The sequence below is a fragment of the Emericellopsis atlantica genome (genome assembly GCF_019669845.1).
Source record: "Emericellopsis atlantica unplaced genomic scaffold F5Z01scaffold_2, whole genome shotgun sequence".
In the NCBI taxonomy this organism is placed as follows: Eukaryota; Fungi; Ascomycota; class Sordariomycetes; order Hypocreales; family Bionectriaceae; genus Emericellopsis; species Emericellopsis atlantica.
This window is the reverse complement of record NW_025764704.1, coordinates 172,152-184,824: the sequence shown is the minus strand read 5'-3', so window position 1 is coordinate 184,824 and position 12,673 is coordinate 172,152. Positions and strand designations below refer to the sequence as shown.

Sequence of the window (12,673 nt, the reverse complement as noted above, 5' to 3'; positions counted from 1 at the left end):
TACATATGTGCCATCGCAGAGTCCAGCACCCCCGCCCGTCTCCAACACGTCTAGCCGTGGGAATCGTCGGTTGCTCGGTTTGATCACGTCGCTTCGCTTAGTACGTCACCCTCTGCGCCCTCACCACCAATGCAATGGCCCCCTAGCGCATACAAGGACATGCAAGTGGGATTCACGCCGAGACAGTCCCACTCGGGCGCGAGTCAGAAAGCTCTGCTCCTCCAGACTCCACGCCCGCCGCCGCCGGCTGCGGCCAGCCCCGACCTGGGGCCCCAGTCTGGGCGTCTCAATGAGACTGGACACTGGCCGTACGAGAAATTGAAGCTAGACCTCTTTTGCCTCTCGGGGTTTGGCAAGATTGCGCACGACCAGATTGTTGGAAAAGAGTGCTGTGCTCAATGCTGTGAGTGAGGAGGGAGGGCTGACGACAGGAGTGGCGCCCCAAATGATCTTGAATAACATGACCCATGACCTTTGTGGACCCCTTCTTTTTCCCTCCGTGACAACCTTCGTGTGGGGATATCTCATAATTGCTCCTCCAAGCTCTCTGGACAAGCAAGCTGGCATTGTACTTGTTGTCTGTCACTGTAATTGAAGACTGCACACACCAGACCACATGGCTGAGGACAAGAAAGAAGGCGATCAAGTCGCCGCCCAGGAGAACGTCTCACCCAGGGACAAACCCGCCCGCTCCGCTTCCAAGAAAGAACAGGTCCGTCATCGGGCCAGTGTGGCGTGTGCCTCGTGTCGCGACCGACGGATACGTTGTGTTGTGCCCCCAGGGCAAGCAGAGTGCAACCAGTGTCGACGAGCGGGCACCGAATGCATCATCAAGAACGACGATGAAAGGCGAAGGTGAGAGACCATCAAAGTACCATACGAATCTGCTCCCTTGCTCATACAGTCAGGCCCATCTCCAAGGCGTACATGTCCAGCCTGTCCGATCGTATCAATCTCCTCGAGGGCATGCTGAAGGAGAGCGGCGTGAATCCTCCCCCAGCCAGCCATCCGCCAAAGACCAAGCACGGCGACAAGAGCCAGCAATCCGACAGCGAGCAGGGGAAACAGCGGCAGTCCCCCTCGGTGGATGTCCCCTCGCCACCCGACTCGACGAATGATTTGATGGCCAGGGCGGACTTTGAAGGGACAGATCCCATGATGACCGAGTCCCAAACCAACCAGGTGCTGTCCAAGGAAGACTCACCATTCCGCATGCTGGACCCGAGGCAAGAGGACATTGTCCACAGGCTCCTCTCCACGAATGGCAATCTGTCCTTTGATCAGCTCTCCGGCCGTTTGAGGTTCTTTGGCCCTACCGCCAACAGCCACGTCTACGCCGACAGCCCAGACCACTACGACTCGAGAGAGCCCCCCGAGCAGGTTCGCCGCGCCGAGCGCATCATCCGCTCGCTCAGCGCGACCACCTACGAGTATCTCATGAGCCACTTTTGGGAGCACTACAATGGCATCATCCCCGTCCTCGAGCGATCTGCCTTTGAGGCCGATCGTGACACGCAGAACCCCCGCTTCTACAGCTCGTTCCTCCACATCTGCATCCTCGCCATGGGCTACCGCGGATGCGACACGGAGCGCGACGACATGAAGCGCATCACCCTCAGCAACCGCGAGAGTACCCTCCACAGGGAGGCCAAGTTCATGCTGGACGTTGAGCTCGAACGTCCCGGTGGTATCCCCAGCGTCCAGGCGCTTCTCCTGCTCGGCGACCTGGAGTGTGGCGTGGGACGAGACAACACGGGTTGGATGTACGCCGGCATGGCCAACCGGCTGGCGTTTGACATTGGCCTGCACCTGGACTGCCGAAGCAATGGCATGCCTGAGCCCGAGGTGCACATCCGTCGCATGACGATGCGTGCCTGTGTCATCTACGACAAGTACTGGGCGCTCTTCCTGGGCCGGCCCACGAGCATCAAGAGCCAGGATCTGGGCATGGAGCTCTTGTCCGACAAGTTCTCGCAGCTCACCTCGGACACGCTCGTCACGCCCAAGACCCTCAACGGGGAGGTCTACGAGCAGTTGATCGAGCTGATGGAGCTTGCCGGCCGCATTGTCGAGTCCCGCGACTACCAGGTCGTCAAGACCAAACTGTCCATGCCGAGCGATGGCAACGTCTTTGTCAATGAGGCGGGCGACAACGAGTACCTGCACGTCATCAACCTCGACCGCCAGCTGCAGAACTGGTACCGCCGCTTGCCGGAGCATCTCGCCTGGAAGCCCGCCAACATCAAGCGCGCACCCTGGTCCTTCTTCCTCCTCCACCAGCAGTACCACGTTTCCATGATCCTGCTCCACCGCCCCTGGGCCAAGTACGACTCCATCACAGATGGCGCGAGCACAGGGTCGGCGCATCCCAGTCCACAAGATACGGCGGCGCATGCCATGGACACGTCTGGCCACGACATCCATGACCAGCTTGGTGATTCTCTCGCGCATGACTCCCGCACCTCGCTATCCAGGAGCATCTGCACCCAGCAAGCCATCCGCGTGGCGAGGATCTTCTGGCAGCATCGTCAGCGGTTCGATGGACGTAAGATTCACGTCACCGGTATTCAGCATGCCGGAACCGCCGTGCTGGCCCTCATCGCTGCGCTGGCATACCAGAAGAGCGACACGGACAGGAGGACGTACATGGGTTACCTCGAGATCCTCAGCGATGCGCTGGGCGACATGAACGTGACCTACCACCCAGCAGGACGCATGGACGATCTTCTCAAGGCTGTGCTGACCCAGATACGGCTCAGCCTCGGGGAGCCGTCGACGCGCGCTCATCCTGCTGGGCACATGTCGGGTGTCAGCGACTATGCGGCATCCCTCATCCCCTCACGCCGCGAGGCGGAGGAGACGACTTACAGCCAGCCCCTGAAGAAGCGTCGACCGGGGACAAACTCGCGTCGTGCGTCCGAGTTCGCGCGCCCACCACCCCCTTTCTTCTCCCAGATCCCCTCGACGCAGCCGACGCCCCCGTCCTCAGCCCACAGGATACCCATGTTTACCAACGAGTTCCAGCAGCAGCGTACGCCGAACCAGGTGGACAACATGCTATTCTCCCTGGGCGCTGGCGACGGCAGCCACATTGATCTTGACTTCTTGTCCGGATCAGCCGTCGACCTGGACGGTGACCATGATGGCAAGATGGACTGGGGCATGGGCAGCATGCACTCGGACAACCCTCCCCAGACGTACGAGGCGCCGATGGGGGACTTTGGCCCCGGGCCGGCCGGGCTGAGCGCGAGCTCCGTGCTGGGACAGCAGTCGTCTGCCCTGTCCAGCGGGCTCATGTCCAACGCGACGTTTGGCGTCAAGACAGGCGAGAATGAGTTGACGGAGCAGCTCCACGGGATGAGCCCGGCCAGCTTGTCAGGACTGGTGCAGAGTGTGGAAAAGAGCGAAGAGGTGCACCGGAATCAGGATTTGGATTTCTTTAGCTTTGATTAGGACTTGAACAACCCCCCTCGGGTCTGTCTCCCCTTAATTCGATGTGAAGCCACCATCTACCACCGTCACCGCCCCCGTCTGGTAACTGTTCATGCGTGACGCGAGGCAGACGATGCTGTCTGCAATCTCCTCCATGGACCCAATCCGCCGCATTGGCGCCCGGGCTAGGTCATCGAGCAGGGGACTCCCCGCACCCATGGCCATGGCCGCTTCCACGAGCGGCGTCTCAATGTATCCCGGCGCAATGGCGTTGATACGGATGTTGTAGTCGGCGTATGCGTTCGCGTCACCCCTCGTGAGACCGACGACGCCGTGCTTGGCCGTCGTGTAAGACGTATGCGAGAGGCGCGCGTTGGGCGCGACGAGGCCGTACATGGACGCGATGTTGATGATGCGCCCTCGCCCGTCGCGCGGGCCCAGATCATCCTGCTTCACCATGACGGCGAGTTCTGCCTTTTGGCAGCGGTAGACGCCGTGCAGGTTGACGTCGAGGACACGCTCAATCTCCTCGTCTTCCGTCTCGTGCGTCAGACGACCGCTACCGTTGATGCCGGCATTATTGACGGCAATGTCGAGGCGGCCAAAGTCCTTGGCGACCTGCGCGATGCCCTCGTTCACGTGGACCTTGTTCCTGACATCCATGTGTAGCGGCAGGATCTGGACCTGGGGGAAGGTGGAGGCGAGGGTGGCGCGCGCTGCCTCGAGGTTGGAGGCGTTGATGTCGGCAATGGCGAGCTTGGTGACACCGTGGCGCGCGAACGCCATGGCGGTATATTGGCCAATGCCTTGGAGAGTGAGCATGATAATACATGATTTAGTCAAAGCCTCGTGAAACATACCGCTTGCGGCGCCCGTGATGAACGCTGAACCTCTCAATAGGGAGGCCATGATGGATGCTCGCTGAAATGCTGGACAGGAGGAAATGCGGACAGTGCGATTGAAGGACAGGTGAAAGCGCCCGGAGATATGACTTGTTAAAACACACGACTGGAGGGATCCAGAGATTCAAAGACTCGCGGACTCGCGGTTACCATCAAGCGGTCCCCACCCTCGACTGGAGTCGGAGTTGGTGGGAGTCGGGGTTTTTGGGGCCCGGCGCGGGGGAGGATGGAGATCCAGGGACTGGAAGCCGGGGCCTGAAGCCTCATAAATAGGCCTGGACTTGGTTTTCCCGTCGCTGTTTTTAGTGGGCTATTCTTCGGTGTTGTCGCCTGTCGGGAAAGTCCGTCCGCCATGATTGTGTCGGGTCCAGTGACTTCAGTCGTCATGTTCCTCTCCCTATCGACGAAGCAAAGTCACGGACTTGCACGCTGTAGATCGAGTCAAGACCTACTGGTTCACATAAATTTCGCGTCTTTCCTGTACATAGAATTTCCATCATTTTCATTTGAAGAGCTGGATATGCTGCTGGCATATTGAGCAGCCAATTGCATGTCTTCAAGATTGGTGAACACCCGAAAGGCAGTTTCCCGCAACAATTTGAAAGATGTTTTCTTCGCCAGTATCATTTAGTCAAGTTTGTGAGCAGTGAATCAATCACAAGCCTTCTTCTCGTCATTTGCTGGGCTTGATATCCTCCAGTATCCATCACCGCCAGAAGGTGTCCCCCGATACGCCTCAAGCACAAGCATAAACTGACGCGTCCATTGGCATGTGCTCGAATCAGCCAACACCAACGACAGCGACTGCCAACAAAATCAATTGCATGTGTTGAACTCCCAAGCCAAGACCGAGAATTCTCACCGCAATCATATGACATTATTGGCATGACGCAGTCTTGTTAGCCGTCCGAGCAGTGGACTCTGTGTTGTTCGACGCGATTACACATGATTTGATCGCCAGCGGGCGGGCACCCACAGTACGAGGACGGTCTGGCGGTGGCACTGGGCTTGCATTTTGATCACATCAAATCTACACAAGCCAGTGAAATGAAATGGAGTAGTTTCCTGTTCTTGAAGAACGATGTTTGATATGTGCGGTGATCGATTTGCTTGGCAGCTCATGTCATGGTATTAGACACTGACACAGCACGTTGGAAGCTATCGTGACGGTCGCCGCTAAAGGTCACACCAAGATCAGTGTCTGGAAAACAGGGGGATACCGTACCTCCGCCTCCTATGAGGTTGTCGCTGTCAGCTTGGTCATCTTGAATCCTTGATCGGCAAATGGGATGGAGCTCAGGCGAGAACTGCCAAAAACTCAGGTCAATATCTGTAGGTTCACGAAGAGTAGACCAGCTCTGCAATAGGACAGTTCACAGGGAAGTGACCACTAGATGGCGTCAAACCGTGTTACAGATGATTACTTAGAGACCCAAGACGCTCGATAAGAACAGGCTCCTTTGGGCAGACCCCGGGGCATCATCCTGCCGAGCGTTCAATGATGCAAATTCCTGACGCCAGAATGGTCAGGTTCGCGATGTGTCAGTGGCAATGCCATTTGTCATTGTAGTTACTGTAGCTACCTTCGGTTTATTGGTGCACTGGTCACTTGCACGGTACAGGGCGCCAGCAAATAGGTGATGACATGTTATTGGTATCGAGAATACATTGACCAAGGAAACCCAAACTCCACTATAGCTACAAGTCTCTTCAAACAGCGGGTGTCGGTGGCACCTTTGGGCCACCGAACCTCTCGATGCCCTTCCCAATACCCGTGTGCACGCTCTTGGCCATTCTCTCGAGAGGCAGTCGCTCATCCATGCGCTGGACAGCCCTAGAGATGGGTGGCTCGACCCTTTGCACGCCCTTCTCGACGCCGGGTGTGAAGTACGAAATGTTCTTCTCCCACCGGGGCGCCCACTTGGTGGTTTGTGTGGAGAGACGCTCCTCGGCGCCTGGCATAATCATGTAGAGTGGTGTGAGGACGCCGACGCCAGCGGCACCGATGAGAAGGACTTCGGAGCGCTTGGCGTTGGGGAGCTTGGGGACGCGGATAGGCATGTTGATGGTGGCGAGACGGTGTCTTCTGTTTCTGATGATGGATGAGTGGTTGTCGTAGGTGTGGGTTGTCTAGTAGGACTTACTGCGTGTTGCGGTGCGTGTTTTGGAAGCAGATTTTGATGAAACGTTGATGGGTGGTCAACTGGTGATGGTGGCTAAGATGCAAGTGAAGGACCGATGAAGGGGCAGTCTGGCCTTATAAGGGGAGGGTGACACCGCAAACAGGCAAGGCAGGCACGGGGGATGACCAGCCATCCGATCTGGATTGGCCATGTTCTGGGGAAGCTGCGAGCTTGTGAGCGGGGTATTATGGGGAATCACGATACATGGGAAACGGAGGCAAGGCCCTTGGAAAGGCTATTTGGGTTGCTGCATTACTCTGAGCAATGCAGGCTGAGGAGATGCAGTCGAGTGTCACTTCGACCTTCCAGCAACATCCTCGTAAGCGATCAAGTCGTCTATCAAGGATGAGGGCGTACTAGATGCACACAAGCGACGAGCAGAAAGATCCTATTATTGCAGAAAGCATGGTATGATTGTCACAATTACGCGTGCGTGCCATTGGCGACGCTCGTGATGGAGGGTGGTGGCACATTGATTGAGACAGCACCTGCGGCCGCCCCTCCATCAGCTCACTGCTCACTGCCACTCGCACTGCGTGCGCCTGTTCTTCGACGAAGTATCAATTTGACGTTTCTAGGAGCTTCGATATCTCTTCTGAATTTGTCTGCTCAATTTCCCCTCACCGTGAACCCCTTTTTCGCCATCTTTATACTATCAGAGACTTGACGTTCAATCAGTGGGACCCTTGCGGATCAGGCAGTCCACTTCCCCAGACTCAGCGCGCGCTAAACGGGGCCAAATATCCACTGCGCATCCACCCGCGGATGCCCAACCGCCACTGGAGACTGTAGCCCCTGCTCCCCCAGACTTGGCGGGCGGCCCCAACTTTGGCTGTCGCGTGCCTTCTTCAACGTTGCCCATCACGGCGCGTGAATGAAGCCGACGAGGAAGTTTGAAACGCAGCGAGAGTGCAATTTGCAGATGGTTACTGGATCAATTCAATCGGGAGCGGCAAATGGCACACCACAATGCAGTGGCGTAAGCAATTGACTCGTACTGGTGTGGTACAGCACAGTGCCTGGAATTCCTGCCCTTTCCCGTGTTTGGGGGGATTTAGCCAGTAGAGGATGCATGAATTGGCCCAGGCCTTCTGTTTGTTCCTGCGCTGCGCTCAGGGGGTCGGGGGATAATGCGCCCTGCATGGAGGGTTCGGTGTCGCTCAACCCCTCTACACGTCACCGAAGGGGGGGACGGGGGCAGGGGGCTGTGGAAGAGGGGTTGAGGTGCTCAGGTGGCAGAGGGAGGGATACAAAGGGCGCTGAATGATTGCAAAAGATAGAGATAGATTTCACGATATTCTTCATCATACTGACGACAAACGCGTGCGTGGCGACTAAAAGCTCCCGTGAGGATATCGAAGCGCTTGTTCCAAAGGCGCACCAAAAATACAGGTACTGTTGCCATGGACCGAAAAGAGGCCAGGACCAGATTCAGGACCTCGGAATGACTGGACCTGGGCTGCGCCGTCATCAGACAATCCAGTGCCCATCAAATCACAGTCTGGCGCACTGTCCTCATGGCACGATGCAACCGTCGAGACTGGCCTCCAGCGGCAGACCAGCTCAACTTTGCCTGCACTAGCATCCAATGACCATCAGGAGCTCGAACTAGGATGGCCAATGAGCTGTGACACAGCGCATCAGCTTGATCACGGGGTCATGCTACGGACTCGTAACCGGGCGGGCTCACCTGTCAATTGATTTTATCTTGTCTCGAGAATACAAGGGCCAGAGAAGCCGTGAAGATGGCATCTGCGCGAGCTCGTTACAAAACACTTCCCGTTGCTCTGGGCAGTGTCTCTGGCCCGGATTATGGAGGGATAGAATGAATGATATTTGACTTTGATCCTTTAGAGGGCACTTGACTAATTGACGCTCACACCGCCAGATTCCGTCACTCTCTGCAAGTCACTGAAGATCTGTATGGCAGTGCAGAAACGATGCAACCGCAATTGGCCCATGGTATTCTCCCTAGATAAGTAACGTACAGCTCTAGAGAGCTACCCCAAGCCTAAAGGCCCAGACACTCCAGATATCGTCCTTGGACCGTTCCCTCGAGTGACTGCGTTCCCAGCTATTCTCTCAATATTTAATTCTCACATTTATCGGTGATTGATCCCTTTCACGTCTTGGGACCCTTTTCTCAGTTTGTTTGGTTGTGAAAATGTGGGCTTGAACTGTCCTCTGACATGTCGAACGCCAATGTGCAAGGACACTTTTAACTCATGCCCGCACTGACATTTGATCACAAAAGGACTTATTGATACAAGCAGGCAACGCTATTTCATTTCAGTGCCATTTACAAAATCCTCCGGAAATGCAGCCGTCCACGAGCCCGGACAAGCTCTCAATCCCAAGCACCGTCAACTCGGTAAACACTCCCGCTCACAAAAGTGCTCTCTGGCCCCAGCAAGAATCCAATCACATTGGCCGTCTCTTCGACTGTCCCCCGCCTCCGAAATGCTGTGGGCTCGTCAAAGGGAGCGTCGGCTGGCCGACCGGCATTGTCCCACTCCTTCTGCATCAGAGGCGTATACACGGATCCTGGCGCTACAGCGTTGACGCGGATCTCACGATGACCAACCTCCTGCGCCGCAGACCGCGTCAGTCCGATCAGACCATGCTTGCTGGCGTCGTACGCGGCGTGGCGGGCAAACCCTAGCGACGCGTGTCAGTCGGGATGTTTCCACCGTCCTCTCTGGTATCTTACCCTTCAGCCCGTGAATCGACGAGATATTCACAATCGACCCCCCGTCCACAATCTTCCGCAACTGTGCGCGCAAGCAATACATTGTCCCCGTCAAGTTGACCGCAATGATCCTGCTCCACTCGCCATCGTCCAGCTCGGTCACGGCATGCGTGCCGTGGACTTTGCCAATGACACCCGCCACGTTCGCGGCGCCATCCAGACGCCCATATGTCGTGACCACCTCGTCGATCCAGGCGTCCACCTGCTCACGCTGAGAAATGTCGACGCTCCGGATCATGAAAGGCACGTTGAGCGGGGTGAAGTAGGCCCTCGTTGCTTCCATCGCAGCAGGATCCACATCGGCAATGGCGACGGCCGCTCCTCGTGCGGACAGGTATTTCGCAGTTGCAAGGCCGATGCCACTGGCGCCCCCCGTGATGGTGAAGACTTTGCCCGAGAGCGACATGCTGGGAGATGGGTGCGGCACGACGGACCAGGACGATGTGGAGGATGAGTTGGATCTGGAGGTGAGCATGCTGGTTTGTGTGAGATCAAAGGAGAGGTTGAAAGACTGACTAGAAGGGGAATGTCGCGTTCTTTCGGGTGAAGACACACGTCTGGCGCGTTCTCCGAGAGGTTGCGAGCATATAGACCGTTGTGAGGAGTGAGTGTCCTGAACAATATAGCCGTCGGCAAATTAGGGAATGGGGTCAATGGGACGATGCCCCGCTGCCCTCGACAGCTGTGGTCGTGCTTCGTAGCATGAGCTTCCCCATAGCAGTCGCTCTATTCATCTTAAATTACGGCTCTGTGGGAAATCCTAAACACCTAAACATCTTTATTTATGATTGAGATTGAATCGGTGATTCGTAAGTCAAACTGGCTGGATTGATGGTTCAATGTAATAATCGTCCAACAACGCCCAGGCCCCAACGACGTCGGCCATGTAAGTGAAACGGTTCAGGCTACCCTGGGTGTCACTTTTCGTAATTTCGCTCTCCGCCAGAACAGTTCATCCACGAGGTATTAGCTTCTAGAAATAAGTACAGGGAAAAGAAATTCAATGGATTTGTTTCCCATTCTCTATTCCACAGGATTCAAATATCAAAGGAGGTTCTGTCGCTCATTGTTGTGGACTTCCAACATTTTTCTTCTCCCTATGGAGATACCATCCATATGGGGTTATCAAACTTCCGCTTGACATGCGAGAGATCTCTCGTCTGGGCAGAACGCTTCATATCACATTTGCCATTTGATTCGGACATCCCTTCATTAGCCAACGTACCAAGAGCCTTCGGCACATGAGGCCTACGCCGAGTTACAAGACCCAGTCATGCAGGCATAAATTGCCCTTCGGGACGGACACTAATTTACCACTTCCCGTTAGTGATTCCACTTTTCCCCACAAAGCCGCTCGTCAAGCTTGACTGCCAAGTGGCATTTATTATTTTCTGCTTGATTCTAGTACGTAGTACGTAGTACAACTTTAGAAGTGTTAAGAAAGAACCCGATTGCGTAGCCCTCAGGCCCACCCAGACCCGCCAGCTCGTCACGAGCACGAGGCAGCCCAGCACGAAGGACTTTATGGCATTCCAAACCAGTTTCTGAATTACTTCATTGTCTACCTCACTTGTGGCTGCGGCCAACTACACACAACCGCGGGAGCCCCTACATACATGTCACCTTACTGACGTGCACCAAACTCATCATGTCCTCCATCGTCGACCTTGACAGTATAGGTCACCGACTTCATGATCGCCCCTGGCTGCGGTAGAATATTCTCCTGACTGGCGGTCATTGTCTTGCCATCGCACGTCGTCGACGTGAACACACTTTTCGAAGTGCCGGTGCTCCTCTCACTGAGCTTGTACGCCTCACCTGTCCGGGGACGTCGAGATTTCCGCCCATAGCCGTCCGAGGAGCCAGCAGAGGGGCGCGAGCGGTAGTCCTTGGCCTTGCGAATGAAGACGGGTGCGAGGAACGGCAGGCTGGAGACGAGGTTCTATACTGGGTCAGTTCTTGATGCGATTTTGAAGAGACATGGGGAGACGTACGCCGACGTTGAACTCAATGACGCCCCAGAGGATCAGCATGGTCGAGTTACCGTCGCCAAACTGAATCCGGTTGATCTGGAGGTACCGAAACACAGAACACATGGTTGTGAACAGCCCCAGAATGAAGATGCCAATCAAGCCAACCTTTTTGGCCATCTGGATGTTCAAGCCCACAAGCATGGGTACGGGCAGGACGGCAACGACAATATCCGAGACGATTGTCACCACCGCGTACGCCGTGAACGAGGGCCCTGGGGGGAGGCATGTCCCATCCATGAGTGGCTGCCAGGACTTGGCGACCGGCGTGCAGGCAAAGATGAGGGAGAATGCACAGCCGAGGTGCGCCAGGAAGACGAGCGCAATGGTCGTGTACACGACCAGCCGGTACGCAAACTGCGAGGTCCCCTGTAGCAGACGCAGGTAAGAGATGAGAAGCGCCATTTTGAAAAAGGAGACGCCCAGCTGGTAGATGGGCCGCCCGGCAAAGTTGAGCTTGGTGTACGTGATCAGGTTCTCCTGAGGGCGCGCTGCCAGGGGAAGACCGAGACCGTAGCGCGTTTGTGCGATGCATAGGGCGGAATATGCGAACGCAAACACCATGGAGAGAGCCGCCATGTAGTCGTCGTGGGCGAGACCACGACTCTTGCGCCGGATGAACAGACGCCAGATGACGCCGGCTGCCGAGACGACGCTGAAGAGAACGGTGATGGCGATGATCTTGGGATACTCAGACTGGGCGTCGACCTCGGCCGATGCGTTCATAACCCAACCCATGGTGGCGTTGGCAGGCAAGGTCGGGAACAATGGTAAGGGTAGAATGGGATGAAGACAAAAACGTCCACGACGACCAAGGTGTCACGGACTCGCCTATGGAGGTGAGACTTTTGTGTGTTTTGTACGCTGAAAGTGCGGTGACCATTGACGTCTGGAACGTGTGCGTTGACTCAGATCTTTTGGGGAGATATCACACGACGTATCGCATATCGCGGGCATGAACAAAGCCATCTCGTCGATCTACAAGGGTTTAATGTGCTTTGGGCACGGATCTTTCGCGTGGGTTGAGAAGAAAAGACAGACAGTAGGTTGAAGCCGGCATAAAATGATTTTCGAAGGCTGGAAGACGCAGGACTCTCCAAGATTACAATATGCATCGTTGCTATTCCACATCGATGCGAGCTCAGCCTAGCTCATTCATCAGGCTGAACTGTAAGACTTACCGCTTCACTCATCCAAAGAGACCCTGTTGTCGAATCTGGACGGGCTTGTCGACCGCTCCGAAAGCCATGAGACATCACTAATGAGGCAGGGGCTCAGTGTTCCGTCCAGATGGATGGCTCTCGTTGAAGAATGCCCCTGTCCTATATGCCATGAATAGCGTCGATCCGTCCATAGCACCAGCTAGCCTCCGGATTA

At 55.8% G+C, this 12,673-nt stretch overlaps 5 protein-coding genes across 5 annotated transcripts; 1 reads left to right on the top strand and 4 right to left on the bottom strand.

Moving 5' to 3' along the window:
* Positions 1–129: 129 nt before the first annotated feature.
* Positions 130–3,415, top strand: F5Z01DRAFT_746676 (fungal-specific transcription factor domain-containing protein; the record flags this gene model as incomplete). The annotated part of the gene is made up of 5 exons (XM_046266957.1): positions 130–403; positions 612–712; positions 783–855; positions 905–3,296; positions 3,326–3,415. The coding sequence occupies 5 exons, from the start codon at positions 130–132 to the stop codon at positions 3,333–3,335; spliced, it is 2,850 nt and encodes a 949-aa protein (XP_046122279.1). The 3' UTR covers positions 3,336–3,415.
* F5Z01DRAFT_643051 (uncharacterized protein) lies at positions 3,416–4,805 on the bottom strand. Its single transcript, XM_046262689.1, has 2 exons — positions 4,293–4,805; positions 3,416–4,238 (listed from the first exon to the last, which is right to left on the bottom strand). The coding sequence occupies exons 1-2, from the start codon at positions 4,339–4,341 to the stop codon at positions 3,487–3,489; spliced, it is 801 nt and encodes a 266-aa protein (XP_046122278.1). The 5' UTR covers positions 4,342–4,805; the 3' UTR covers positions 3,416–3,486.
* Positions 4,806–6,044: 1,239 nt separating this feature from the next.
* On the bottom strand, positions 6,045–6,542 carry F5Z01DRAFT_732983 (uncharacterized protein; the record flags this gene model as incomplete). The annotated part of the gene is made up of 2 exons (XM_046266730.1): positions 6,479–6,542; positions 6,045–6,426 (listed from the first exon to the last, which is right to left on the bottom strand). The coding sequence occupies exon 2, from the start codon at positions 6,393–6,395 to the stop codon at positions 6,045–6,047; it is 351 nt and encodes a 116-aa protein (XP_046122277.1). The 5' UTR covers positions 6,396–6,426; positions 6,479–6,542.
* A 2,081-nt stretch (positions 6,543–8,623) lies between these two features.
* F5Z01DRAFT_643049 (uncharacterized protein) lies at positions 8,624–9,904 on the bottom strand. Its single transcript, XM_046262688.1, has 2 exons — positions 9,228–9,904; positions 8,624–9,175 (listed from the first exon to the last, which is right to left on the bottom strand). Exons 1-2 carry the CDS (start codon positions 9,739–9,741, stop codon positions 8,865–8,867), a joined length of 825 nt encoding a protein of 274 aa, XP_046122276.1. The 5' UTR covers positions 9,742–9,904; the 3' UTR covers positions 8,624–8,864.
* A 707-nt stretch (positions 9,905–10,611) lies between these two features.
* On the bottom strand, positions 10,612–12,119 carry F5Z01DRAFT_194163 (uncharacterized protein). The gene is made up of 2 exons (XM_046258021.1): positions 11,261–12,119; positions 10,612–11,208 (listed from the first exon to the last, which is right to left on the bottom strand). The coding sequence occupies exons 1-2, from the start codon at positions 12,032–12,034 to the stop codon at positions 10,891–10,893; spliced, it is 1,092 nt and encodes a 363-aa protein (XP_046122275.1). The 5' UTR covers positions 12,035–12,119; the 3' UTR covers positions 10,612–10,890.
* Between the last annotated feature and the right edge of the window lie 554 nt (positions 12,120–12,673).

Excerpts from the sequence above, each read along its gene's own strand:
- F5Z01DRAFT_643049 (XM_046262688.1), bottom strand. The coding sequence starts at position 9,741 with ATGCTCACCTCCAGATCCAACTCATCCTCCACATCGTCCTGGTCCGTC. Across the intron at positions 9,176-9,227 it reads GTCGATTCACGGGCTGAAGG|GGTTTGCCCGCCACGCCGCG; the intron begins GTAAGATACCAG and ends ACGCGTCGCTAG.
- F5Z01DRAFT_194163 (XM_046258021.1), bottom strand. The coding sequence starts at position 12,034 with ATGGGTTGGGTTATGAACGCATCGGCCGAGGTCGACGCCCAGTCTGAG. Across the intron at positions 11,209-11,260 it reads TCATTGAGTTCAACGTCGGC|AACCTCGTCTCCAGCCTGCC; the intron begins GTACGTCTCCCC and ends GACCCAGTATAG.
- F5Z01DRAFT_643051 (XM_046262689.1), bottom strand. The coding sequence starts at position 4,341 with ATGGCCTCCCTATTGAGAGGTTCAGCGTTCATCACGGGCGCCGCAAGC. Across the intron at positions 4,239-4,292 it reads CATCACGGGCGCCGCAAGCG|GCATTGGCCAATATACCGCC; the intron begins GTATGTTTCACG and ends TCACTCTCCAAG.